Source organism: Ceratotherium simum, chromosome 32, assembly GCF_057802395.1.
Source record: "Ceratotherium simum simum isolate JZ-2026a chromosome 32, ASM5780239v1, whole genome shotgun sequence".
Classification (NCBI taxonomy): domain Eukaryota; kingdom Metazoa; phylum Chordata; class Mammalia; order Perissodactyla; family Rhinocerotidae; genus Ceratotherium; species Ceratotherium simum.
In genome coordinates, this window is record NC_141931.1 from 9,575,426 (window position 1) to 9,602,413 (window position 26,988).

Below are 26,988 nucleotides of genomic sequence, written 5' to 3' on the forward strand. Positions count from 1 at the left end.
GAAATTAAGGCCATAGACAGACTACCAATGTTAAACCTTGACAATGTAAACGAATAGTGTAGCAATTCCAGGAGGCGGAGAAAAAGGAGCTGGTAAGTGTAACTGTGCTATAAAGTATATGAAGCATAGCTGTGCTACCTTCACCCCACAGAGCAAGGAGATAGCAGATATTGTCTAGAATTGAATCAAAATGAAGCTAATCTTTTAAACTGTAGCAAAAGCCAAAAACACTTGGGGTGAAGACAGAGAAACATTTATCTGAACTTCAACAACTTCTTCATTTTCACTTTAGTTTCTTTTTCTTTTATTAGATTTGAGTAAAATCTTCACTTCAAATAGCATTATACAGTTTTGAAAAAAGTAACCATTGAGGGAAATTGGGTAGAGGATATATAAGGTCTCTGTGTACTATTTCTTACAAATGTATGTGAATTTATAACTATATCAATATAAATTTCAATAAAAAATAGTACTTATAAAAAATTCCATATTTGTAAAAAAAAACTTGCTATCTGTCTTGCTATACACACACAAACACACAGAAATAAATCCAGAATTGTGTTCATCAAATGTTTATGCCATTTTTTTTTCCTTGATTAGCTGTGATTTTCTAAAACTTCTTTATAGTTTTATGTATGGACTGGATTTTTAAATAATAAATAAGGATCACCTTTACAAATAAACTAATATTCATTATTCCTTCAAAAGAATAAAGAAGCAGAGATGATCAAGGCATGTTTCAAAGCTCAGTGTGCTACTTATTTATCAGAGAGAAGTGAAAGCCTGAAGCTGGCAAAGACAAAGTTAAAGTGGGAACATGTGAATAATTGTGTTAGCTCGATTGGTAATACCAGAGTGATACGGAGAGTCTGAGTCCCATAACAGGGGGCTTCAAACAGAAAGTACGATATTTTCTTGCAAGAGCCAGCATGGCTGTCTGAGTTGCGGAACCGTGCGTGTTGGTTATAAGAGGTCTGGGGATAACGGCACGACCAAATCCATCAATCCAGAACTTCCACCAGCAAAACACCTTTAAAACACAGGATTCACCCCCAGCGTGTCAGCTGGATTATCCTGCTGAATGAGTAACTAACTTTCTAGACGCAACACAGAGATGAAAGTGTGAGATCTGCCAGTCCTGGTCCTGCACTAGCTCTCTGCGCCTCCACAGCGTTCTCCTGAAAGAAGGCCCGTGCTCCACATCACGCGAATTCAGAGAGATGGTTTTAGGAACAAACGAGATGTTAACGTAAATTTTATCATTGTTTTCTAAGTTCTCTTTTTGCTTCTGCCACTAACCCAGAAGGAGAACTATAAAAGAGAGGAACTATTAAAAAAAAAGTTTTGTCTAGAAAAAACATTTTAAAACTCTTCTCTCAAGAAAAATCTTTCATGTTAATTGCTTATTTAATTATTTTCAGTTAAGTAATAGCTAAATGTGCTATTAACTGTGTCTATTGAATATATAAATTCAGGATCTAAACCCACGTTCTTCAACTCAATATATATTTATTGAGCACTTACCACAGGCAAAGTACTGGACTCAGCACTGGAGATAGAAAGACGATTAAGATTCACAAAACACAGACGTATATAACTATGCATAGAGTGATGGTGATAGCTAACACTGTTCTAGGTACTGTGCACCATGCTTTTTCGATGTTATTTCATTTATCCTCACAACTTTCTGGGGTAGGTATCATTAGTGCTCCCATTTCATAAACAAGGTTTAACTGGGTCTAAGAGAGGTTCAGTAACTTACCCAGAGTCACAAAACTAGTACATAGAAGGACGAGAACACGGAACGATACAAATACACGGACTTGATTCCAGGTCTGTCTGACTTTTCAATATGAACAAAGTGCTGTATGACCACAGAGGAAAGAAAATGTAAACACAGACTTGGGACTTTTGGGAAAGGCTTCTCAAAGGTGCTGACATTCGGAGACTGGTTTTGAAGTATGTTTTCAAGGAGAGAATGAAGAGGGGAAATGTCAAGGAGGGAACAGTGCATAAGCTGAAATGGAGAGGAAGGAAAATGCATGGAGGCTCAGCACACAGCAGGTGGCCTGGGGGCTATCGCGAGGGTGCAGGAGGAGAGACGGACAAGTCGGTCATCATGGGCCTGCTTACTGTCATCAGGGACACACGCTTGGAGCCACTGAGGACTTGCCATTTTAGACCTAAATGAAACTAAGGACTGAAAAATAAATACCAGAGAGCACACTAAAGAATAAGCTAAATAAAGTCTGGGAGTATGGTATAACTTTAAGTAGTAATTACCAGAGAAAATGGGACTAAGGCTTTTTTAAATTAATGCAGTTTGGTTGGCCTCTGCTGATAACTTGGTTACTAACAACAAAGGCAAATCCTTAAACTCATTGCAGAGATGAGGGACTCTTTCCAAAAGAAATGAAAAGATCATAATGTTGGTCATCAACTCTTGTCAAGTAGTCATTAAAGTCTAGTTTCTAAATGATTATATCCCAAACATTTCAAGGATGCTGTAAATTAGACTGCCATTTAAACTAGTTGTTTCCACACTCTATCCTCTTAATTAAAAAAAAAGTCTGGGGAAACATGAACAATGATTTCTTGACCCTTGAATATACTACTCAGTGACGCAAACTCCAACTGCAAAGAAATTGGTTAAAATTTAAGTTTAAATGCCCATTATGAGTAAATTATACAAAGCAGCCAAAAAAGTCCAACAAGAACTCTTCATATCACCAGTTTTGTGAATACTAACTTCTACTACTAGTGAGGAATGCAGAAACTAGTAAAAGCGCTGGTCTGAAAATCATGGTATTTGAGTTATGGCCCAGGGCGGGCCATTAACTGGCTATTGAATTGTCAGGATTCAATTTCTCTGGCTTTAGTTTTCCTGATCTCTAAGATAAGAAACCAAAAGAAAAGTTCCCTTCTAGCAATAACAGTCTATGATTGTATGATTATTCTTTGGAGAAAAAAAGAAGGTGGCACAGTACAGATGAACTGAACAATGGTGTTAAACAAATGGGTCTAGCCTCAACTCTTCTGCGTGACATAATGTGACATGACCCTCGACAAGCTTTTTTTCCCCTGTTCTCGTTTCCTCTAGTTATGTGGGTCAACACAGACAGCAGGTTGTATGAACTTGATGGTTCTTGACTCCAGTTTTTTAGTGTTTGTGTTTTTTTGTGTGTGTGTGAGGAAGATCAGCCCTGAGCTAACATCTGATGCCGATCTTCCTCTTTTTTCTGAGGAAGCTTGGCCCTGAGCTAACATCCGTGCCCATCTTCCTCCACTTTATATGGGACGCCGCCACAGCATGGCTCTCCAAGCGGTGCGTCGGTGCACGCCTGGGATCCGAACCAGCGAACCCCGGGCCGCGGCAGCGGAGCAGGTGCACTTAACTGCTTGCGCCACCGGGCCGGCCCCTCTTGACTCTGTTTTGAAACATCGCTGTTACTCCTAGGAATTACTTACAGCTTCTTAGCACATTTTAGCAACTGTCCCTTCCTGTTTATTAGAATCCTTTTATTCATTGCTACTTAGGAGCACAGATACTCAAAATGGTCTTCTCCAGGGAGTGCTTATTCAATCACTTATTCCTTATAAAATTCCTCCAAGACAAGAGCCCATGTTTGAAAGCCATTTAGCTCTTATTGGGGAGCTTTTCCAGAAGCGGAAGTAGTGAAGAAAGGCATAAGGAAATATTCCAGGTGGGGAAGTATAAGTCATCATTTTTTTTCTAAATTTCCTGGTCCTAGATGGGCCATAACTGTATTCTCCCAGCTTCATCTGTCTCTTTCTGAGTTCTCTGCCTTGGATAGACACTGCTACCAACTCGTGCCTTGATGAGACCTTTTCTCCTAGATTTCACATGGACAGTTCCTTTACCCCTTATTTTGGCCAAGATAAAGACTGGAATTTTTCAAAATAAAATTTACTTAGAAAATAAGCACACACACACCAAACAATGAAAACATCCCACAAAAACATAGAAATAAATATACATCAATAGATTCCTCATCTCAAAATACCTAAATACTAGCCACTAACTGCCTTGATAATTAAAAATGATGTAGACCAACATCCCCCACCAATTTGGAAATATTGTATTGTCAAAAAAATACAATAGTTTAAAGTTAGGAAGAAATACTGGGAACAAGCAAAATGCATCCAAAATTATTGCTGTAGTCTGTCTTGGTGTATCCATAGTTTACCTTCTAGAACCCATGACAGGATGGTGCACAGTAGCACACAGGTGGCTGAGGGGTACTCTTGACTGGCAGCTGGCAAGAACAAAGGTCAAACCTCTCTGCCTGACTTTCAATGTTCTCTGTGGTCTGGTCTCTGCATATCTCTCCAATCCTATTTCTGAGTTTCCCCCTTACAACTTTGATTAAGTGCTTCCTTTCTGTGAGCATATCTCCTTGCTTTCATGATTTTGTTCAAGCTGTTCTTTCCAACAATCATGTTCATCTAGTGGCAACTCTATTTTCACCTGATTAAGTCCTGTTTATCTCTTGCAGTGCTGATTTAAAGGCTGCCTCCCAGATAAGCCCTCCTGTCCCGGCTAGTGGAAATTCTCGCTGTTTCTTCTGAACTCGCACAGGACAGTATTTGTATTTCTCTTATGAGACTGAAATTTCTTACTTTGTATAATGGTTATTTGCATGCTTGTCTTATCCCTTTTGCTAAAAAGTAAATCCCCAGCACGCAAACTCTATAGCTGCTTCAGCTGTCAGATCCCTGCACAGCACCTTATCCAGAGCTTCACACAATGGCCTCAACACATATTGAGACAGCCTGGATGTTGTCCCAATCCATGATTGCTACAGCAGCAAAGACTATATGACAATTGATACTGAGTTGAGCAGGGGGGTAAGAAATTTAGCCTTGCTATTGATTAAAAACGGAAAGTAGGAGAGAAGAATACATCAAGATAATCCCTAGATTTCTGGTTGGTACAATGGGATGAGTGGTGGTGCCATTAATAAGAAAGGGAACAAGGAACTAATTTTGAGTGGAACAGTGTAGGATCAATTTTGAACACGTTGTGTTTGAAGGGCCTTTGAAACATTCATGTGGAGATGGGAATCAAAAGGATGGATATTATAAGAGCAGCCAGGATAGCATTTAGAAGTCCCATGTATTAAAGGAAAAGAGTAAATGTTCCAAAGGGTGAATAATTCTCACCATGACACAGTCACAGCCATTAGAGAAAAATTCTCTCTCCTAGAAAACGGAAAGGAAAATGGAGTCATGCATTGTATTGCACTGAAAGAACCCTATTATTACTTCCCATTGATTTTTCTGCTTTCTCCTTTCATTTTCTTTGTAAAATCAAAATCCCATTCAAGTGAATTTATGTTACATAAAGTGTCACACGTAAAGAATCGACAACTTCAACCAGGCACTTTTAGCACTGAAAAGTTGGACAATTTTTTAGTTTATCTGTCATTTGTGAATCCTTTGAGATATGCCTCAAAGGTGCCTTACATCCTGGTTTGAAAACCATATATGCTAGGACCAGTGGGGTGATTGCAACAGTGCCACAAATATAGCCAGTATTTTGGCCTAAGAAAAAACTATGATTGAGTTACTAAATTCTTATAATTATTCCTTTTTGCTTCTATAAAATTATATGCAAAACATAATTTATACATACCAAAGTTAACCACTCCTAGCACATCAAGGGTATCAAGTAAAATATTAAAGTTATTTTACTTTGTATATAAAACAAATTTTAAATGATAACGAATTTTAAATGAAATTTTAAATGATATAATAATATAACTACCACAAAAAGAAATTTTAATTTGGAATTTGTCATCATTCAAGTCAATGTGGGGCTAGGTTTTTCCTTTATTTACGAGGAATGCAAATCATAGCTTAAATAATATTTTTAGGTAAATGTTCCAGATATATAAAAGAAAGAATTTTAGGAACCTGTTTGCACATTCATTGCTTCAGCAGCTCAAAATACCCTACCTCTGTTGGGGGGAAATTCCAAGATGGCTGCAAGGAAGGACTCTGACTCTCACATTGAAATTGGAGGTGAGGGAGGACCAAGTGTTTCTCACTGTATCTTTTCACCTACAGCATGGGCCTGTGACCTGACCATGGGGAATCAGATGGTCCTGCACAGAACTTAGAATGTCGAGAGGGTGACACAAAGCTCAAGGTCAGTTTACAAATATTTTGAGTTTGTCGTGACATTCAAGAAACCGGCGTTGCTGCAGGAAAAGTTGCGAGGTGGAGGGCGGGTATCAGTGGTGGCCTCTGAGCAGGCAGTTCCTGACAAAGGATATTTGAGGCACCCTGCTTCCTCCGCTTCATGCCGAAGCCTTGCTCTCTGTCTTCCTCTCAATTCTCTGAGCCATCCAGTATTTTTCACTAAATTGCTTTTCTTCTTAAGTTGGCTTGTATTGTTTTTAGTCAAGAATGCTGAGGGGCCGGCTCCGTGGCTTGGCAGTTGGGTGCGCATGCTCCACTGCTGCTGGTCCGGGTTCGGATCCCGGGCGCGCACCGACGCACCCTTCTCTGGCCATGCGGAGGCCGCGTCCCACATACAGCAACTAGAAGGATGTGCAACTATGACATACAACTATTTGCTGGGGTTTTGGGGGAAAAAAAAAAAGGAGGAGGATTGGCAATAGATGTTAGCTCAGAGCCGGTCTTCCTCAGCAAAAAGAGGAGGATTAGCATGGATGTTAGCTCAGGGCTGATCTTCCTCACAAAAAAAAAAAAAAACAAAAAGAATGCTGAATAGCATATTTCAACTACAAATGACTTTTATCTATTCCCATTAAATCAGATAATTGAACATTTTAAAATACTGGATTCAAGAATAAAATTTTTCTTTTAAAATATTTTTTAATTCAAATTTCTCACTGATTCAGTCTGCACACTAACATTGTCAATTTTAACTCCTGTGAAAAATGCGTGAAATGTGAAAATGGTTTGAGGACTATGTCATAGAGGCAGTTGCTGCATGCATATGTATCTTGATTCTTCAGAATAGCTGAGTAAGTTACAAGAGTGACTTGTGATATTCAGGCCCTGACTTAAAACAGAAAGTTCTTGTATCAATTGTATAGTACCTTCCAACACCACCCGCTCCTCATCATCAAGAAATTTAAAGTACTCAGTTTGTATTTAATTTATAGTAGACACTCTTCTTTAAAAGTGAATTGTGATTTAAAAAAAAAAAGTTATCCTGCAAGCAAATACATCAACCCAATTCCAAAGGTTAATATCACGTACAAAAAAATGTCAGCTTTGAGTTAGCTATGTTGATTTACTACAGTCAGATTTTGGACCAATTTTACCAGTGTTAGGCACTATGACAAATCAAATAAATTTGCATGATCTTGAAGAAGATGACTTTTGCTCAAAGTGTTGCCAGTAGCATACCAGAGCCTCTTTTCCTTTGCCTGAGTACGCGTCACACTTTGGGACTAGTATAAAAGTGCTGAGAGCAGCAAAATCTTCCCTCCTCCTATGATTTGGGACTCAGATCTGTGGTCAAGAGGGTGCTGTGGGTTAATGATTCCAGCTCCACTCCCACCCCCTCCAAACATACACTCATCACTAAAAAGATAAAATATTTTAAAAAATACTTTAAAATAGGATGTAAAAGACAAAGACATTCTCTAAAACAAGAGGAGCATTACAGTGCACGTCACAGACCAGGTACACGCCGGGTAAGAGGCATGGACTCTAGGCTGACTCGAAGTCCAGGACTGGAAAGAGGCAGACGAGGCCTGGAGGGTAAAGGAACCAAACACCCCACTCCCAGTGAAGGCCTGACCCAGGCTTGGTGGAAAGGACAGAGCTGAACGTGGGGAGGGGGTGTCTCCCGCCTGGAAGAGGAGACTGAAAAGATTCTATGCCTTCTTTCTTTCATGAAGCCAAGTACCTGAGATGGCAGAATAGAGCAGAGACACGGGGTCTACTTCCTACTGGCTCAGGGGCTAGATCTGCAATGTCCTCAAAGTCACGATGGACAGAAAGGCTTTGGACTACAGGGCTCCTGAAGCCAGATTACAGAAAGGTAAAACCTCCAGAACACGAGAAGAGAATGCAGAAAGAAAGAAAAAGCAAAACAGAAAACCTCCCATTCAAGGTGGGAGAGCAAACTGAAATTCTAAATCACAGAAGGAAACCAAATATTAAGGAAACAAATGAACTCAATAATCAGGACAATTCACCCTTGTTGAAATGCAAATCAAAAAATGACTGTTAAATAGTATGTGTAAGATAAAAGAGAAAAAGAAAAGAATTACATTCATGAAAAAAGAAAAAGAAATTAGCCAGATATGAATAGCCACATATATAAAGTCTGATATGAGTAAAGAATAAATGGTTAAAAAAATAAAACAGTGAGAAATTCTAGAAATGAAAAATACGGATATTGATAGAGACATCAGCATGAAAAATCAGCATACAGAATAACTCTAGACTAGGCCTAGTCTAAGACAGAATTAGTGAATTGGAAAACAGCTCTAAAGAATTCATCCAGAATGTAGCAGAGATTGATAAATGGATGACAAATATGAAAGAGAAGTTATAAGGCATATTAGGTAAATTAGGACATTCCAATATTCATCTCTTAGGAGTAGAAAATAAACAGAATGACAGAGGCTCAATATTTAAAAGAACAATGACTGACAATTTTCCATAATTGAATAAGACATGAGTTCTCATATTGAAAGCATATTCTGAATTCTTAACAGGACAAATAAGAGTAAATTTTATGGCTCAGAAACAGGAGTATTGAGCCTAACATAGTGGCCAATATATAGTAGTTGTCAATATTTTTTTTTTTTTTGATCACTGGAACTTAGAGCACAAGGCTTGGAATTTAAATATTGTATAGTTCAACCATTCTTATGAGGCTTGAATGTTGGGAGACAGTTCTCCATGGGTCTCTCACATTTCTGCATGTGTTACATTAGCTTTTGTTCCAGACTATATTTCTAGGCAGCCAGCCCTGGCGGTCTAGTGGTTAGGATTCAGTGCTCTCACACCACAGCCCAGGTTCATGTCCAGGTAAAAGAACTATATCACCCATCTGTTACTGTCACACTGTGGTGACTGCGTGTTACAGTGATGCTGAAAGCTCTGCCACCAGGATTTCACACACCAGCAGGGTCACCATGGTGGACAGGTTTCGGCAGAGCTTCCAGACTGAGACAGACTAAGGAAAAGGACCTGGCCACCCACTTCAGAAAAACTTGGCCATAAAAACTCTATGAACAGCAGCAGAGCACTGTCTGATACAGCACTAGAAGGTGGAGGATGGCGCAAAAGATTGGCAGGGTTCTGCTCTGCTGTCCACAGTGTTGCTAAAAGTTGGAATCAACTCGACGGCACGAACAAAACAAAGCAAACAAACAAAAATTTCCAAGGACGTTTGTATAGCCAACAGTCTTGGAAGTTAAAGATAGTGTCTCCCTCCAGGACAAATGAAAGTTTTGGCTGCTGTCCAGGACAGTAAAGGTAATGTCTGCTCCAGGGCAAAGATTGCTTTGCTCCAGGCAGGTTTGCTACCAGCCACTTTATTTATTTGTTTGTTTGTTTGTTTGTTTATTTATTTATTTATTTATTTTTGAGGAAGATCAGCCCTGAGTTAACATCTGCCATTCTTCCTCTTTTTGCTGAGGCAGACCAGCCCTGGGCTAACACCCATGCCCATCTTCCTCCACTTTATATGGGACGCCACCAGAGCATGGCCCGACAAGCGGTGTGTCGGTGCGCGCCTGGGATCCAAACCGGCGAACCCTGGGCCGCCGCAGCGGAGTGTGCGCACCCAACCACTTGTGCCACTGGGCTGGCCCCTAGCAGCCACTTTAAAAGATCAGAGTTTTCCAAGTTCAGGGTTCCCAAACTGTGAGGCAAATCCACTGTGTATACAGCATACCCCTAGGCCATTCCACATCACCACTAGGACTGGTGGGGCAAGGAAAACCAACATGAACATAAAACTCATGCTGCTGGCTTAGCTATGAATACTAAAGTCCTTTGTCTCTGATCTAGGAGTCTCGTATCTTCTGCCAGCATTCATGAAACCAGCAGGTCAACTTATTAGCTTGCAAGTAGGGTAAAATCTCAGATCCTTCATAGTTCTTGACATTAAACACCCTACACAATGTTAGTACACCTCAACTTCTGTTTATTTTGTTTGTTTGCTTGTTGTTTGTCTGTTTGCTTTGGGAAGAATGGGGTTGTGGCAGACTACGGAACTATATTCACACAAAGATAAAAAGATGGGCATGTATGAGCCCATGACTGCTTCCTCACTATAAACTACATGCCTGCTTCCATCTTTTTGGCACTTTACTCCACTCACAACTTTAATTTTTCCTCATTACAGGTATATTAGTTCTGTCTCTCCAGCAAGGCTATAAACTCATATAGGCAAGGACTACTATCTTCTGAGATTGTCCACAATCATTAGGCCATTTACTCATATGAATAAACTTGGGCTTTGGGATTAGAATGTGAATTCCTGCTAAATCACTCATTACTATGCTGTCTTGTACAAGATAATTAGCCTCTGCAAACCTCACTTCTTCTCAGCTGTGAAAATGGGGTATCATAAAACATTTCCCTCAGAGTTGTTGTAAAATCACAGAGATAATATAAATAAAGTCCTAATATGGGGTCTGGCACATAGTAGGCATTAAACAAATAGGAATTAAATATGTAAACCCACAACAGGAATTTGAATATAATTGCCTTTTAAGTCATGTCCTATTTTCTACTCACTTCTCCTAACTTCCTAAATAGTCATATAATCCTGAGATGAAACTTGAGAATAATAGAATTCTCAAGAATAAATTTAAATTACAAAAGACTACTCTTTGACCTAAGGGTGCCATCTATATGAATTTATCTCAAGGAAGCAATAAGAGATTCGTGTACAACTCTGTTCATTTCAGTGTTACCTATTGGAGTAAAAACAATTACTAACAATCTAAAGTCTAATAATAGGGGATTATTTAAATCAATCATTGAATAGTCATGCAAGGGAATGTCGTACGTCAATTAAGAAATTTGTAGTAGAAGGATATTTAATGACATGGATATTCACTATTCAGTGAAAGAAGGCAGGCTCCAGAACACATATAAATATTATTCCATTTTGTTTTAAAATGTACATCCATTCATAAGATACTAGAAGGTTACAGACTAAAATGTTATACTTGATGGATTTTATGTTGTACAGTTCTCTGTATCTTCTACATTTCCTAAAATAAACACATATACTATCTATAAGTAAAAACAGATTAAATATTATAAAAACTATGCACAGTAGATTACTAAAAATCCAAACACAAAGTATAATAAAGATATTAAAAATGATTTTTGAACATAATTCAACCAGGGAAAATGATACCAACAAATAGTGTCAAAAGTCTTTCAGGTTTTATGTTCCTTTTAGAATCTCAAATCTAGGATATCTTACTCTACAGAAGAGAAGAAAATAAACACCAACACTAATCATCTACTGAAGTTTACATTCTTTGTTCTGATGAATTTGTTTAAAAAATGCTGCCAGTAATATTACCAATATCAGGATGCAGCTCAACACACAACATTCACTTTTCATGCAAATACCCCCTTATCTCCAAACCACAACCAGGGAATTTAAATGAGTTATTTTCTCACCTTAACAACTATTGCATTATAATTGTTCAGAGACTTTAGATGATCTTTGCACTTTTGGAGTCAAGATATTATTTGATTACCTGGCCTCTTCTGTGCCTCCCATGCACTGATGAATGTCGATGAATTCCATGAGCTGTTTTTGCAACATCACATCTTTGCCCTCAACTTGAGTAATGAAGTTATGCTGTAAAAGATCTGACGCTGTTGGACGCTTTTCATAATCTTTAGTCAAGCACCTGTACTGGCAAAAAATGACATGTCATTATTAGATAAGTTAGAGTTTTGAAATTATTACTCATATTCCCAAAAACTCCTCTAACACAAGACAGCGATGCTCCTCACAAACGCTCAGCCCAAGAAGCGTATCTCAAAACTTGTTAAACTGCAATATGATGAAATGACTGTGAACGTGCACACATCTGTGAGTGATTATGCTGTACTGATACCAACTTCCAACTAAATACTACTTCCCTAGTCTCCCAGCAAGCATACTGCATAGTGATAATTAAACTCTGTCTTCGCTGCAGTCTCCTTTACAAGTCAGTAGCTAAAGATAGCAATGAAGTCATTACAATTTTAATGCTTATCCAAAATTAAAACAAACTTTTCAGTTTCCCTTTACTAATGCTTTTAAAGCTTTTAAAGCTTTTCAATTGATCTATTTCTTTCTATGTGATAAAACTGCTAACCCATCCGAGAAGGTTAATGTGCTGAGGATGTTTACATTCCAAGTCAGTCGATGTTTTTTGAGGTCATGCAGTAGATGTATAGCACTAATGCATAGCACACTCTTGATAGGTTCAACCAGAGCAGTCATGAGAAAGGAGAAAGCCAGTGAGAACACCTGAAACAGCACCACGGGAGGACCATTTGAACAAACCTAGGATGTTTAATCAGCCGTGACGGCTGTCTTCAAATCTTTGGAAGACAGATTAGACTAGTTTTCAGTGGTCACAAGGGACAAAAAACCTAGGATCGATTGGTGGAATTAAGAGAGAAACAGATTTCAGGTCAGTATAAGGAAGAACTTTGCAACAATAAGCCTTATCAAAGATGGAATGGGCTGCATTGGGAAGTATGATTATTTTTATTAGGGGTGTTTACTGATTGGATGGCTATTCTGTGCACATGTTCAAGTAGGATTTATGCTCTGGATATGAGTTTGGGCTATACGACTTTCCAACACCCTTCCAACCAGGAGATTCTGAGGATCTAGGATTATGAGAAAACCGGTCAGCATTGGGCTGTCTTTTGGAGATACACAAAAAGAAAAAAGAAGAAGAAATCCACACCTTGACTTGAACAGTGCCATTTCTAATCTGTATTGTTAATCCTCCTTGCATGATAATTTGGCAATTTATTTTATTGGGCTTAACCAAAAAGATATTTCCTAGGGATGCTAAAACATGCTAAGGAATAAGGATGCCTACACAGGTTCTGAGCACCCAATTTCAATATGGAGAGCGGGGCCATTTCCCCACACCTCCAACAAGCAACGCTCCAGACACCAGCTGGGTGTCCCACAATTCAGAATCAATTCTGACACTATCCATCTGGAGACAGCATCAGATCCCACAGGTCAAGGGGTCAGTCCTAGAAGGCTTCCACCCCTCACCTCCACAACTTCAGACACCAGTTGCAAGTCCAGGTTGTTACCAGTACTTCTGACCAACTGGCTATAAATCAGAGGTTCCTAGGACCCCCTCCTTGGGTTTGATTAATTTGACTGAGAAACATTTTACATATTAGATTAACGGTTTACTATAAAAGGATATAACTCAGGAACAGCCCGATGGAAGAGATGCATAGGACAAGGTATGGAGAAAGGTGCAGAGCTTCTATGCTCTCTCCAGGTGTGCCACTCTCCCAGCACCTCCATGTATTCACCCAGAAGCTCTCCGAACCCCATCCTTTTGGGTTTTTATGGGGGTTTCATTACATAGGCATGATTGATTAAATCATTGGCCACTGGCGATGGATTCAAGGTCCAGCCCCTCTCCTGTCCCTGGAGGTCAAGGGGTGGGACTGAAAGTTCCAACCCTCTAATCACATGGTTGGCTGCCCTGGCAACCAGCCCCCATCCTCCAAAAATCACCTTATTAACGTAACAAAAGACAACTGTATCACTCTTAACACTTATAAAATTCCAAAGGTTTTGGGAACTAAAAGCAGTTCCTGTGGACAAAGACCAAATATATATCAGAAGTATATTTTGGTCATCTGAATGACCAAATATATTTTTCTTATAAATCACAATACTGCAATGACGATATCTGAAAATAAGAACAAGTGCTCTTAGTTTTTTAGTTTAACAGACTGCGTCAATTTCTGACATTTGTACACTTGTATCAATGTTTTGAGTATAGTCATATGAAATTATTTTATTCAAGTAAAACTTTATCAAATAGCTGATGTATACCAGGCACTCTGCCAGACGCTGGAGTTACAGTAACAAGTAAGGCATATTCAGCGCCCTGGAGCTGTGTACTGTCTAGTTGGGGAGAAAGGCATCTAAACACGTTGCTAAATAAAAGCGGCAGTGTTAGTAGAGGAAGAGAAACCAAATACGATGATAACCACCAGGACAGAATATGACCTGCCTGGAGGAAACCAGGAAATGTTTCTCAGAGGTGAAACTGTGTGAAACACGTCAGAGTCACCACGTTCCACTGAGGATCTGTGTGAAAGAAGCTGCAGACATGGGTCACAACTACGAATTGTGAGGAGCCCTTCAAAGAGATTTGTGAAATTTGATTGCAGTTTATTAAGTATTCTGTAGTGCATAATACATACTCAGTAATGACTGGTTAAGTGAAATTTGAAAAAAAAAAACAGATTATCAGTTCTTCTTGGGTTTTCACAACCCTTAAATCTAAGCCTCTGGTCTTCATAGGAATAAGCAGATATTCTTGGCAGGAAAACACTGACAGCAGTATGTATGACCGTGACTGATTCCTCTATTTTCTTTGCCCTTTCATTTTCTGAGTGGTGTCTGACCCACCAAATCCTAACGTCCCCTCTCGCCATTTACAACCTGGAGTCATCTTTTACCTTGTTTTTTTAAGGTGAAGATGTAATAAAGATTGTGAAAAAAGTTTGTGGGACAGACATTTAGAAACAGCTGACTCACGTCTCCTAGTTAATTGTCTGGAGGTACTGCCCTTGTGCTAAATATTTGTCAAATTTAAAATGTTCACTGAACTTCAAATGTATAAGCACTTAATTGATACAATTATCTGATTCACCAATTGCAATGAAAATTCCCTGACTGTGATGAGAATTAGTGCTGCAAACAAATGAAGGGTTAAATAACTGACTAAATAGATGGTGGGTGAGCAGGTGAGAGATACTGAGGGCACAGATGCCAAAGGCAGGTGGACAGAAGAAAGTGTTGACAGAGACAAAGTGTCTTCAGAAGCATAGCTATCAATAAGTGAATAAACACGAACCAAGATCATTATTTGAGCAAAGATGCATTCACTGAACACTCAGAAGACACTACAAATGCTTGTTTTGAAGAAAATAATGGAAACGTCTGGGGTTATGTAATAAATAAGAAGAAATAAAGAGGAGATTCAGAAGCAGAGAGGAATTGTTGTAGAAGGCACATAAAGTTATAACAGGATGGTATCTCTTTGATGTTTTTTAAGACTCTATTCTTACTCACTTGCTAATGAAGTCATTGAATTCTGCTGACCACATCTCAGGCTTCCTTAGTTTTGGGGGAGGATTCCTAGAAAAATAAGAATCTAGGTTGGATTGTGTACATGGGTCAGTGAGTGCAAAATTAGAGGTGGAGCTGGACAGACTAATGCATTACTGCAGTCGTAGGTCCTGCCAGGTATAATCAAGCATTACCGTCATTTTCCAAGAAAAACAGATAATCAGTTATTAATCATCCTTTATACAAAATGCCAGGTTCCTTGTTTCTCTGAAAGCACTTAATATGTGACCCAATTTTTCTAACCGATAATTTTTTTCTTTGAAAGAATCTTCTTGCTTTTACCTGAAAGCCCTAGGGGAAAACATCAATATTGAGCAGAAGAGAAAAATTTAATATTGGGGGAAAGGTTTTTTTACTGTGAGTCCCGAAGAAGTCTCTGAGGAATATCCAGGGTACACAGAGGTGACCTGAAAGGAGAGTTATTCAGAATACGGGGGAAATTGCAGTGGAGAGGGGCACAGGAGAAACCCTTTATGAGTAGTTCTGTTGTTGCGGGTTACACGGCTGGAAACAAGGTTATAGAAGGAAGGAACTGGAAAAAAAGATTAGCTATAAAGCTCTGAATGCCACTTAAAAGATTTCATTATTAATTTCTTTCATTTGAAGCTGAACAAATCTTTTCTTTTTTGGCATGTTCTTGAGCACAAAGGAACATCATTTGAAAATGAGGCTGATCTAACTCTAATCAAGCAACATTGATCAACCATGATAGCTGAATTTGCTGAAGTGCTGCTTTATGTGAATTCTAACAGCTCTTTGTTTTCATTAGTGGAATGGAAATACTTTGTCTTCAGTTCTGCATTACTTCTTAAATAGCTTATAATGAAATTAATGTACAGTTTGTACAGGCTCATTAAAGAGAAGTGCAGCTTACTCATCTACCCTGATCACCCCTTAAAGCTCATTTTACAGTCCTTAGGACTATTTGAAGAATGCTGATTTGCATATTAAAAGAAATAATTCTTTTCTCCAACAATCTTGCTTTGTTTCTTGTCCTCCTGGAAATTTCCTTTGCAAGAGATTTACTGGCTTGCTTGGAGTATAACAAAGTTTTGATGATTTTTAGAACACTCAGAACTGGGTAGCTTTTCAAACCCCTTTTTTCTAATTATTTCTACAGTCAGTACGCTTAGAATTCCACTTTCGAGATACACTGATGGTAGAAGTAATAAGAAATAATGAAGATGATGCAGTTTCCAGAAGTACCGTGCCCACAGGTACAATATGTATCAACAGTGCCATCCCTTCTCTATGTGGTGTCCTGACCAAGGGTAATAACATTATGCTAACTATGGTAGTTTAAACCATAATTAAAATGGCTCGTACAGTGCTTCGTCTCAGACACTGAATGACAGCAAGAGTTAGGAAATATAGATTTTTTTTTCTGTTTTCTTCAAATTTAACGAAATGTCTTAGAGTTGGTAAAGAGTAGGTTTTCTGTTCTTTTTTGTAATCTTGTTTCCCCACTTACCAAATAAGCAGTATATTTTACAAACAATAAGACCTGTGAGATATATTGACATTGTTATGTAAAGGATGATATATATCTAAGGTATTATAATTCAGAACATATAGATAGGACAGGAAATTCAAAGGTAAAATTAAAAACAAATTCAAGGGCTTTGGTCTTATGCTAAGATAATTACATGCCAAATATTCCAAATGGATCCACTTGGAAATGAACACAACATACTGGCATTACTTCTTTAAGACTAGAACATTCCCCCCAGGGCTTTGTACATACGATTCTATGTTCTCTAGGCATTAGGACCACAAAATTTGTAACAAACTATAACATACCACCCTACCACTCTCCCCTGCATGTCTGTCACCACAGGCTCTGTGTGTACATTCCATTAGAATTAAGGTACCAGGTAAAATCCTTAAGAAAGTCTTCAAAAAATAACACATCTATAACAAAAATAGGTAGTCTTTTCACATCCATTTTCTGAAATATCTAGGAACTAACCAAAACCTAAATAAAATAGTGCTTAACTAGTAATAGGATAAGCAGGGGAAAGTTTGTCGACATACACACTGAAAGGGAGGGGTCCACGTAGATAGGAAAGTGCTTTCAGGGCTCCAAAGAGATTATTCTTCTAAGTTTACTGTTTTATATTAATATATTCAAAACATTAACATATTTAAAAATCACTATTTACCATTGCATTGACTGTGGACTAAGGTGCCCAATAACTAATTTGAGAGTGGATAAAGAGTGGGAGGAACTGCTGTTTTCTGAGATCAAATCCTCATAAAAGGAAAAAAGACACACTGAGTATCACGAGAAAGCTCATTCACTTAGACCAGTGAAATGAAACCACTGAACAAATACAGTGTCTCAGAAGAAGCAGAATGATATTCCAGGCCACTCTGCTCCCAACTTGCTGAAATATATCTGAGTATTTCCATGACGAGCACGATGAGCACCCAGCGGCTGGAGGAAGAAAGATGGGCTGCGGACACTGGACCCAGTGTTCGAGTCCTCTGACCTTGGTATTTTGAAGAGTGCTCTCATGGGATGCAGGTCAGCTAGTGGAGGATCTCCATCCCCCAGCTCGATGGCCGTGATCCCCAGGGACCACGTGTCACATCTGGCATCATAAGTGGTATCCAATTGCTGTTCACACGCAATCACCTAGTAGAAAACGAAAAAAAAAAGGTGAAGTTTGTGACTTTAACAAGCATGTAGCAAAGTGTTTAGAATAATGTGTAAGTGTTCAAACTGATGAAGTTTGATAGCTATGCGTAAAGGCAGTAACTTGGGAGAGTAAAATTTCAAATTATTTGCAGTAGTATTTTCATTATGAGAACAGAGAAATACCTTAGAAGGTTTGCAGATATAAGAGAAGAAGCCTATGAAAAGGAACAGTTTTAAAAATGCAAAACAGAAAGAGGAAAGAGAGAGAGTCCCAAATGGAAAAGGATGGAATAAAACGAACAGCTAAAGATTGTGCAATGGAGTCACTCAACAAACCCTTGATGAGGGAACAAAGACATTCATCTTGGCAAAGATAAAGATCATATCTTTAACAAATTAAAAGTGAAGGAGGTAAAGAAAAATAAGCTTGAGAGCAGTCTAGTTAAATGGCCTTGATCTTTTCTGGCACCTGGAAGGCAAGGGTAGCGAAAGGGGGAATGAGACAAGTTTGGAGGAATGCAAAAATGTTTATGCCAGGGCTGGACTGTGGCGTAGTGGTTGTTTGCGAACTCCACTTTGGCAGCCCAGGGTTCGAGGGTTCGGATCCCGGGCACGGACCTACGCACCACTTATCAAGCATGCTGTGGCAGGCATCCCACGTATAAAGTAGAGGAAGATGGGCACGGATGTTAGCCCAGGGCCAATCTTCCTCAGCAAAATAGAGGAGGATTGGCAACGGACGTTAGCTCAGGGCTAATCTTCCTCACCAAAAAAAAAAAAAAAAGGTTTATGCCAATAATAAAAGAAAGATAAACTGAATAAAAACAAACATTGACAAAGACTTATCAGTAGCTTACCTGGGAGCACACTAAATTATAAAACTACAACCAGGTTTTAAAAAATTTCAGTAATCAAAGGATGTAATTGAGAGACAAGAAAAAAAGGGGGAATTTTTTTTGCAATATTATAAAATAGTATTACATGGAAGAATTATGACATAATTACTTCACAGCTTATTTCCAAATATGTAAATATAAATATAGATGGACTGCAAATAATAATTATAACATCACTGATCACAAAAAGAAAATTCAACATTTTAAAAACTATTTTTTACATTTTTAAAAATTTTACATTTTGTGAAGGTCAACCCACAAGACAAATAAAAAATGATTTGGGGATGATGGCTGGTTAGAGTTTTATCATTTAACTACAGTACTATGAAATGACATGTAAAGTGAAAGAAATCTATGGCTGTGTCTGGAACAATATTTCCTCTTTCTGAGTCCGCTTAACATCAGGCTTAACACATTAAAAAATCCCCATCTTGGCACACTGGAGTCTAGTTGGCAACATTTACACACGTCATCCAGGAAGGGTGATGCCTTCATAATAAATATTTATTCATACCTGACACTAATAGCAATGACAGAAAACAGTTTAAGTATAAACATCTGAATGTGGTTAAACAACAAAAGGAAGGCAATGATAAATACAACATGTCAGACAACAGTTACTCTAGGGAGGAGGCCAGAAGATGGGATAGAGAAAGAACAAAGGCAATGTAAGCCATTGGGAACATTTGGTTCTGGGTTCGGTAGTGAGTTCATGGGCAAATAAACGAGAAGGTCATGAACCACTCCAATTCTAAGCACCTGAAGACCAATAATAAATAAATAAATAAATAGACAAATCATATACATGTGTGTGTATATATACATTTGTTGTTAGGACCCTGGAGTGGACTCCCACTCCTAGCGCCCTGTGGACAGCAGGGTGGAACCTGCCTGGTCGTTTTGCTCCATCCTCTCACCTTCTGGTGCCCTCTCACACAATGCTACAGAGTTTTCATGGCCAATTTTTTCAGAAGTGGGCAGCCAGGTCCTTCTTCCTAGTCTGTCTTAGTTTGGAAGCTCCGCTGAAACCTGTCTACCATGGGTGACCCTGCTGGTGTTTGAAACCCCGGTGGCAGAGCTTTCAGCATCCCAGCAACATGCAGCTGCCAAAGTATAACACCGGACAAATGGGTAGTGTGGTTCCCTGACCAGGAAACCAACCAGGACTGCAGTGGTGAGAGCACCAATTCCTAACCACTAGATCACCAGGGCTGGCTGTATATATACATATACACACATTATCTGTATAAAATAATTTGTATATTTATAATTTATAAATATATACATATGGAGAGAGAGAGAATATAGTTTCCCAACTTAGAGTCAGTATGATGATAGGGACATCATCTTACACAGCACTTCTCAACTTTTCCTACCAAAGTATTTTTAATATCATGGGGGAGTGAACTGCTGAAATCAGAGACCACAGCCTGGAATACCAGGAATAAGCATAAGAGTCTCAAGTTTTATATTAAAAATTCATGTGACCAATATTCTTAGCAGTATTATTCATAATAACCAAAAAGTAGAAATGATCCAAATGGCCATCGAGTGATGATGGATAAACAAAATGTGGTATATACATACAATGGAATATTATTCAGCCATAAAAAGGAGAGAAGTATTGATACATGCTATAATATGGATGAATACTAAGTGAAAGAAGCCAGACACAAAGGCCACATGATGTGTGATTCCATTGATATGAAATGTCCAGAATAGGCAAATACACAGACAGAAAGCAGATTAATGGTTGCCTAGTGCAGGGCAGTTTGGGAAGAGATGAGGAGTGACTGATGATGAGTATGGGGTTTCTTTTTGGGGGAATAAAAATATTCTGAAATTAGATTGTGATGATGGTTGCACATCCCTGTGAATATATACCAAAAATCGTTATACACTATGTTACACCATGTTAACACACCACGTTAAATGGGTGAATTATATGGCATGTGAATTATATCTCAATAAAGCTGTTAAAAATAAAAAAAAACATTCATATGAATTTTCTGTTCTGTTGCATAATATATTTTTGTCTGCCTAGTATAAAAATAATGGGTTTTGCCCCACCAGTTTTTTTTTCCTAGTAAAATTATTGCTTCAGGATAATGCATTATTTTATGGCTTCACATAATGTGGTCGAGGAACATCTCCCCACAGGCTCAGGTGAATTTATGCCCAGTGTGCCTGAGACATGCTTGGCTTAGGCTTGCTTTCCTAGAGTCATGATAAATACCATCCTCTTTCACTCTCCAAAGTGTTCTGGCTTGTACAATAAGTTATATAGTCACCTACCACAGTCACTATTTCCCTTGTCCCCTTCGTCCCAACTCACCAAGAAGGATGGCTTTGTGTAACCAACAAATACTACCTTTGATCTAGAATTTAATTAAAAAATATCAAATCAAGAATTTCACTTTTCAACTGATAATTGATTTCAACAAGCTTGCCTCTGAGGCCCAAAAACACTGAAGTAATTCTAAGCCATTAATTATGGAAAATATATTAAATTTGTTTACGTTATTGCTTTCTAATTCCCAGAAATTTGTCATCAACAACATAGAGCTGGTCTATATGGGATGTCTTCATTAACTAGATACCTGGTTATTCAAAATATATTCTTTAATAATTCTAGATAAATGCAAATTTATTGAAATATTGCTGATCATTCACAAGTTGGAAAATGCTTATTACAGAGAAATTAATATAATACACACAAAATCTCGAACATATTTACATGACAGCTTGAAAAAACCACAGTGAACCTTTCTCTTTTATACAATATCTATTGCTTTGCTAAGCAGGAAAGCACTTTCAAATTCTATTTGTGTTACAGTAGGTTTATTAATAATAAATAATGACTTAGTAAAATGACTATCTAGTAATTGCATATTAAGGAGTGTCAATTTTAATTATTAACTCATTTAATACTCTGGTAATTAAATTTTAGAAAGATCAAAATATTTCCTTTTACTTACAGATTAGAGTGGTTCCAAGATCTATTAACTAAAATTGTTTTTACTAAATGGCAAACTTAAACTTGTAATAATGGCTTTTTGACTATAAATCAACATACAAAAATATACAGCTGGACTTAATTATTTGATATTAATTATATAATAACATAAATAATAGTATTTCTTATATTAATTAATATATGCAAATAAGATGCAATGTTTGATGTTATAGCTATATTTTATTAATTTCTCATTCTTTAAATTTTTCATAAGCTTTTAAAACAGTAGTAATATATCAGAACAAACTGTGAAGAAACTCTCATTTGAGGTTCTCTTATTCAATTGTTTTTGTTTACACGACCATACTTTCTATTTTTATTCTATGATGTACTCTCTGTTAAAATGTTTTTGAATCCATTGGAGTTTTCAAGTTTCTTAAGATAATTTATCCTTCCTCCACATTTTGTATTACGTTTTCATTTTAATGTAATATAAAATGTTATTCATTTTATTACTTTTTTTGCAAGTAATAATTGAATTAGCATTAAAATAGAAACAGTACACCAGGATTTAATCCACAAACAAATTTAACTCTAAAGTTTTGCAATATTAATGTCGTATTTGAATAACTTCTCCTCCTTTCACTCCCTAGAAAATTGTAGAAAAATAGCACAGCTTTTCCCAAAGGTTTCAGAGACAGTTTTCAAACATAAGTGTCTTTACTGATAAACATAATTAAAAAGATTAAAGGCATTAACAGGGACTGTGGGGAGATGATGTGATCGAAGAAAACTTTCTCTCAACTATTTTAGCAGTTTACAACTTCCCAACAGTAACGGTGAGAAGAGTCTACTGAAGCTGAACATATAGCCCCCAGGCAGAGGGGCTCTGATGGGAGCCTGCTATACAGGTTAACAGACCTGAATCTGATCTGAACCAAGGTTAGCAGTTTCCATAATATTTCTACTGGAATTTAAAAACAGAATCTGAATGTCATTAATATAGATACATGCTAAGCAATTAAAAGTAAATTTAACGAAAAATTAAGGCTGCAAGTAGTTTCTGTTTATGTCATCTGCTTCACTCATTCCTTCAGTCCTTCATTTATTCCTCTATTCATTCACAGCCCATTGACGGTGCACCTCCCATGTTCCTCCCCACATGTGCAAAAATCTCACAGAAAAACAACACAACTGACATTTTCTTCTAGTATATTCCAAAACACATAAGGAGACAGAGTATGCATGAAAAGAAAAGCCAGAAACGATCAAATACTACATTTGTCCCCCTCAAAACTCCCTCTGACCTCAGGAGCCATCCAAAACGGTGTTCCTACGGATGTATTCCGACGGTGCCAGGTGCTGGTGAGCTGTGCAGATACACCTGGAAGGAAGAGAGGAGATGTACTTCTTGCATTAATTACTCACGTAAAGAGATTCCACTTGCAATAAACTTGCTCACAAGCTAATATCAAAAGGCTGTTCCCGGCCCAGCCCCGTGGCTTAGCAGTTAAGTGCGCGCGCTCCGCTACTGGCGGCCCAGGTTTGGATCCCAGGCATGCACCGAGGCACAGCTTCTCCGGCCATGCTGAGGCCACGTCCCACATACAGCAACTAGAAGGATGTGCAACTATGACATACGACTATCTATTGGGGCTTTGGGGGAAAAAAAAGGAGGAGGATTGGCAATAGATGTTAGCTCAGAGCCGGTCTTCCTCAGCAAAAAAAAAAAAAAAAAGAGGAGGATTAGCATGGATGTTAGCTCAGGGCCAATCTTCCTCACAAAAAAATAAAAAATAAAAAAATAAATAAAAGGCAGTTCCCTTAAAGCTGCCCCTGGACTTGAACCTCACATTAAAGGATCCTAAGTCAGGACTTCTGCATAGCCAAAATACGAATGGTCCTCCTATTTTCTATTTCTCATACCCAAACCTATCTATCCTTAAAGCCCCATTTCAAGTTTTACTCCCCGCCATGGCCACTTTTAATCTGCTCCTGATCGTACTAACCCGTATTTCTTTTGACCTTCTACATTTTTAACTATTTGTCTGTATTGCATATTTGGGCATGTAATTGTTATTCGAACGTATGCTTCCTCCCCTCCCTCCTCTTCCCTCTGCCCACTAGCAAGTTCTGGTTGATCTGAGAATGTTTTACATGGTGGTATGCACATCGTAGGTGACTTGTGAATGTCAATAACATTATTTTCCATCTGTCAACTTTGGACAAACCATACCTGACTGGAAGTTTCAAATTAACTACAGCGATTCAAAACAACACCATTAATAGAATCAGTTCTTTTCCTTTAGAGAGATTAGGACAGAAGGACTAAAATGAAGGGGTATAACCAAATATTTCAGTCATGTCATCCCATTAATTCCACTTTGTTAGACATAATCCCATAACTGACTCAAGAAAATTAGGAGTAGAGTCTCTCTCCTCACTTTTCACACTCCTGCTCCTCATGAGGGGGCCTTGCTAGCACTGGCTGTACAGTGCCGCTTCCCTTGATCTGCTCTGGACATGATGGGCTCTACTCTAACCATGGACTTTCACTCTCTGATTTGCTTGTTTTGAAAAGTACCTCCCAGGTGTCACATATGGTTTAGGCTCCGGCTGTTTACCTTATAAGCCAAGTAGAACAAAGGCACTGACTGAGAATTAAAATTGGATATATTTGATTCCTCCAAGATGGCATCTGACATTTATCATGAAATTCAAAGGCCATATTCAGGCAAACGGGCATTTCACTGGTGCAAATAGACTTGGGCAGAGGCATAGGCAGTATGCTTCGATTACACATTAATTGTATCCCTTAATGACCTACTTCACATACATAGAAATCCTGTCCTAAACAGAATCCTTACCTACGGCCTTCAAATTTTGCTTTTAAAAAAGTTTATTTCACAGAAAAAATATCCTCACTGAATCATTTTTCAAATTCAAAGGAGATTATCTAATCTGTGCTTGAAGGTTCTTCCTGAAATATTTTCTAGCAGACTATCTAAATAAATGAATCAACACTTAATACCACATTTCTCCAAAATATATCTTCTGTCTCTACCTCTACTCTAGGCATTTTTCCTTCCAGAAAAATTAAATTTAAATCTAAACATTTTATCTTCTGTTTTTCTATGAAATAAAGGCAGAAGTGATTAAGCTTGAATTTTATGATAGTATCAGAGGACAGTAATTTATATAAGTGGGAAAAGTAAATAGATTTTAAAATTTGATTATAAATTTACTAAAATTTATTCTAAGGGTTTCTAACTTTTATGAAAAAAATAAATTATATTTGACCCTTGGCAGACATTTTTGTTTCAATTTCATATAGTTTAAGAATCCAGGGGCTGGCCCAGTGACTTAGTGGTTAAGCTTGCGTGCTCTGCTTCGGCGGCCTGGGTTTGCAGGTTCAGATCCCAGGAGCAGACCTACACTACACATCAGCCGTGATGTGGCGGCAACCCACATACAAAACCAAGGAAGACTGGCACAGATGTTAGCTCAACGCAAATCTCCCTTAGCAAAAAAAAAAAAAAAAAAAGAATTCAAATGTCATTGAACTGAAATGTAAAAGGGAAGAAATAAAACCACAACTAAGTAAAAAATCAAGTTTTGCTCCTGGCAAGAAAGCGACACTTTAGACTAATCAGTGATACTTTTTTCCACTTTCTGGATATGAAAAGATTATGTCACTAGAATTGGCATTTTTTAGCAAGTAGTCATGTCCTGGTGTCTGAATTTATAAATACGGATGGCAGTAAAGAACCTTCCTTCCACGCTGCACAAGAAATATATATGGAAGGACGCTGAAAAATGTTTCTAGGGGTATGGCATGTGACCCAAGGTAGATCATTCAGAATCTTTTCTTGGAAATATGAGTACTGAGTGGACACACTCAGGGAGGGAGGTATCTAGAGCTGAGTAAACCAATGGCAGGGCTCTAAGGATTATCCCAGGGGATGCTGCTCCTGAGGTCCAGGGCTGCCACAGTTCTATTCTTAGCAGGCTGGATCACCCAGTTTCTCCCTTGATTTTAAAAGCCAGTCATCGCTGTTTTCAGTATTGTTGCCTAATTTGGTCACAGTTAGTTTCTGTTGCTTACAATCAAGGAACCCTGACTAAGACAAGACCCTAATGATTTTACACATAAAGGAGCAAATTAACAACAGCAATAGTCAATAATGAGTTTACAAAGCCTAAGAATCATTAGGCTTTATATTAATATGAGATTATATCACAATTATAGATTTATACTAATATGAGATTAAGAATTTTCTAAGGCAAATGTTTGGCCTCCAAACTCTTTAATCACACATCTTAAACAATAAGAAACATTTGAGCATGCATACTGTACATAGATATAGATATAGATAGACTATTCTCTAAATATTTACTAGTATATTAATATATACACTATGAAATATATAAATGAAGATAATTTTAAAGGATGAGATTTAAATAACAGTAATAGAGGTATGAATATTTCTTTCTGCACTCCAATGTCTTATAAACACCCTGGTATTGACACCCCCTTCAAAGACCACTGGTCTAAGGAGTGTTTGGGTAACGAATTACAACGCTCATGGAGGCTCATATATCGTTTAGTGTCTTTTGAGATCCTGCAGAAAGAATGTTTTTGCCTGGTTCCTGCAACCTGTATGGACACAAGAAAAATTCAGCTCAGAATGTGAAGGAGGAAAAACAAAGTCTCAAGATAAGTGAAAAAGGAAAAATGCAACTAAGAAGAATAAGAAAGCCTTGAGTCTGAGAATATTGGATGATAATCACATTAAAAACAGGACACACAGCCAGCTACGAAGGAGTGACAGAGGAAGGCATTTACCGAATTTCATGTTTGTTGAATGCTTCTGCAATGACTCTTAAACCTCAAGATCATTTTACCAACACAACCAAATAGCTTCAGAGCTGGAAGGTAACTGAATGGTCATAAAGTCTAATCTGCTCATTTTCAGGTTAGTAAACTTCAGCTAGAGAGAAAACTGAGTTTCCTGAGGACAACTGGCATTTTTACTTAGTATAAATTCTCACAAGAAAGGTAACTAAGTAGGTAAAACATGCAAAATTCTATCAAAAATGATTGACA

The 26,988-nt window shown here is 38.0% G+C and overlaps 1 protein-coding gene across 13 annotated transcripts in view; it reads right to left on the bottom strand.

The window, feature by feature from the left end:
- Positions 1 to 26,988, bottom strand: part of MYO3A (myosin IIIA) — a 214,361-nt gene that overhangs the window by 151,803 nt on the left and 35,570 nt on the right. For all 13 annotated transcript variants that reach the window (XR_015549326.1, XM_087420695.1, XM_087420692.1 and 10 more), the window contains 4 exons: positions 23,189 to 23,265; positions 17,881 to 18,026; positions 15,332 to 15,397; positions 11,745 to 11,900 (listed from right to left, as the gene is read on the bottom strand). Coding sequence is in view for 12 of the 13 variants with exons in the window: in XM_087420695.1 (XP_087276821.1) it covers positions 11,745 to 11,900; positions 15,332 to 15,397; positions 17,881 to 18,026; positions 23,189 to 23,265 (445 nt within the window). In the remaining variant the exon portion in view is untranslated. The remainder of the gene's footprint in view (positions 1 to 11,744; positions 11,901 to 15,331; positions 15,398 to 17,880; positions 18,027 to 23,188; positions 23,266 to 26,988) is intronic.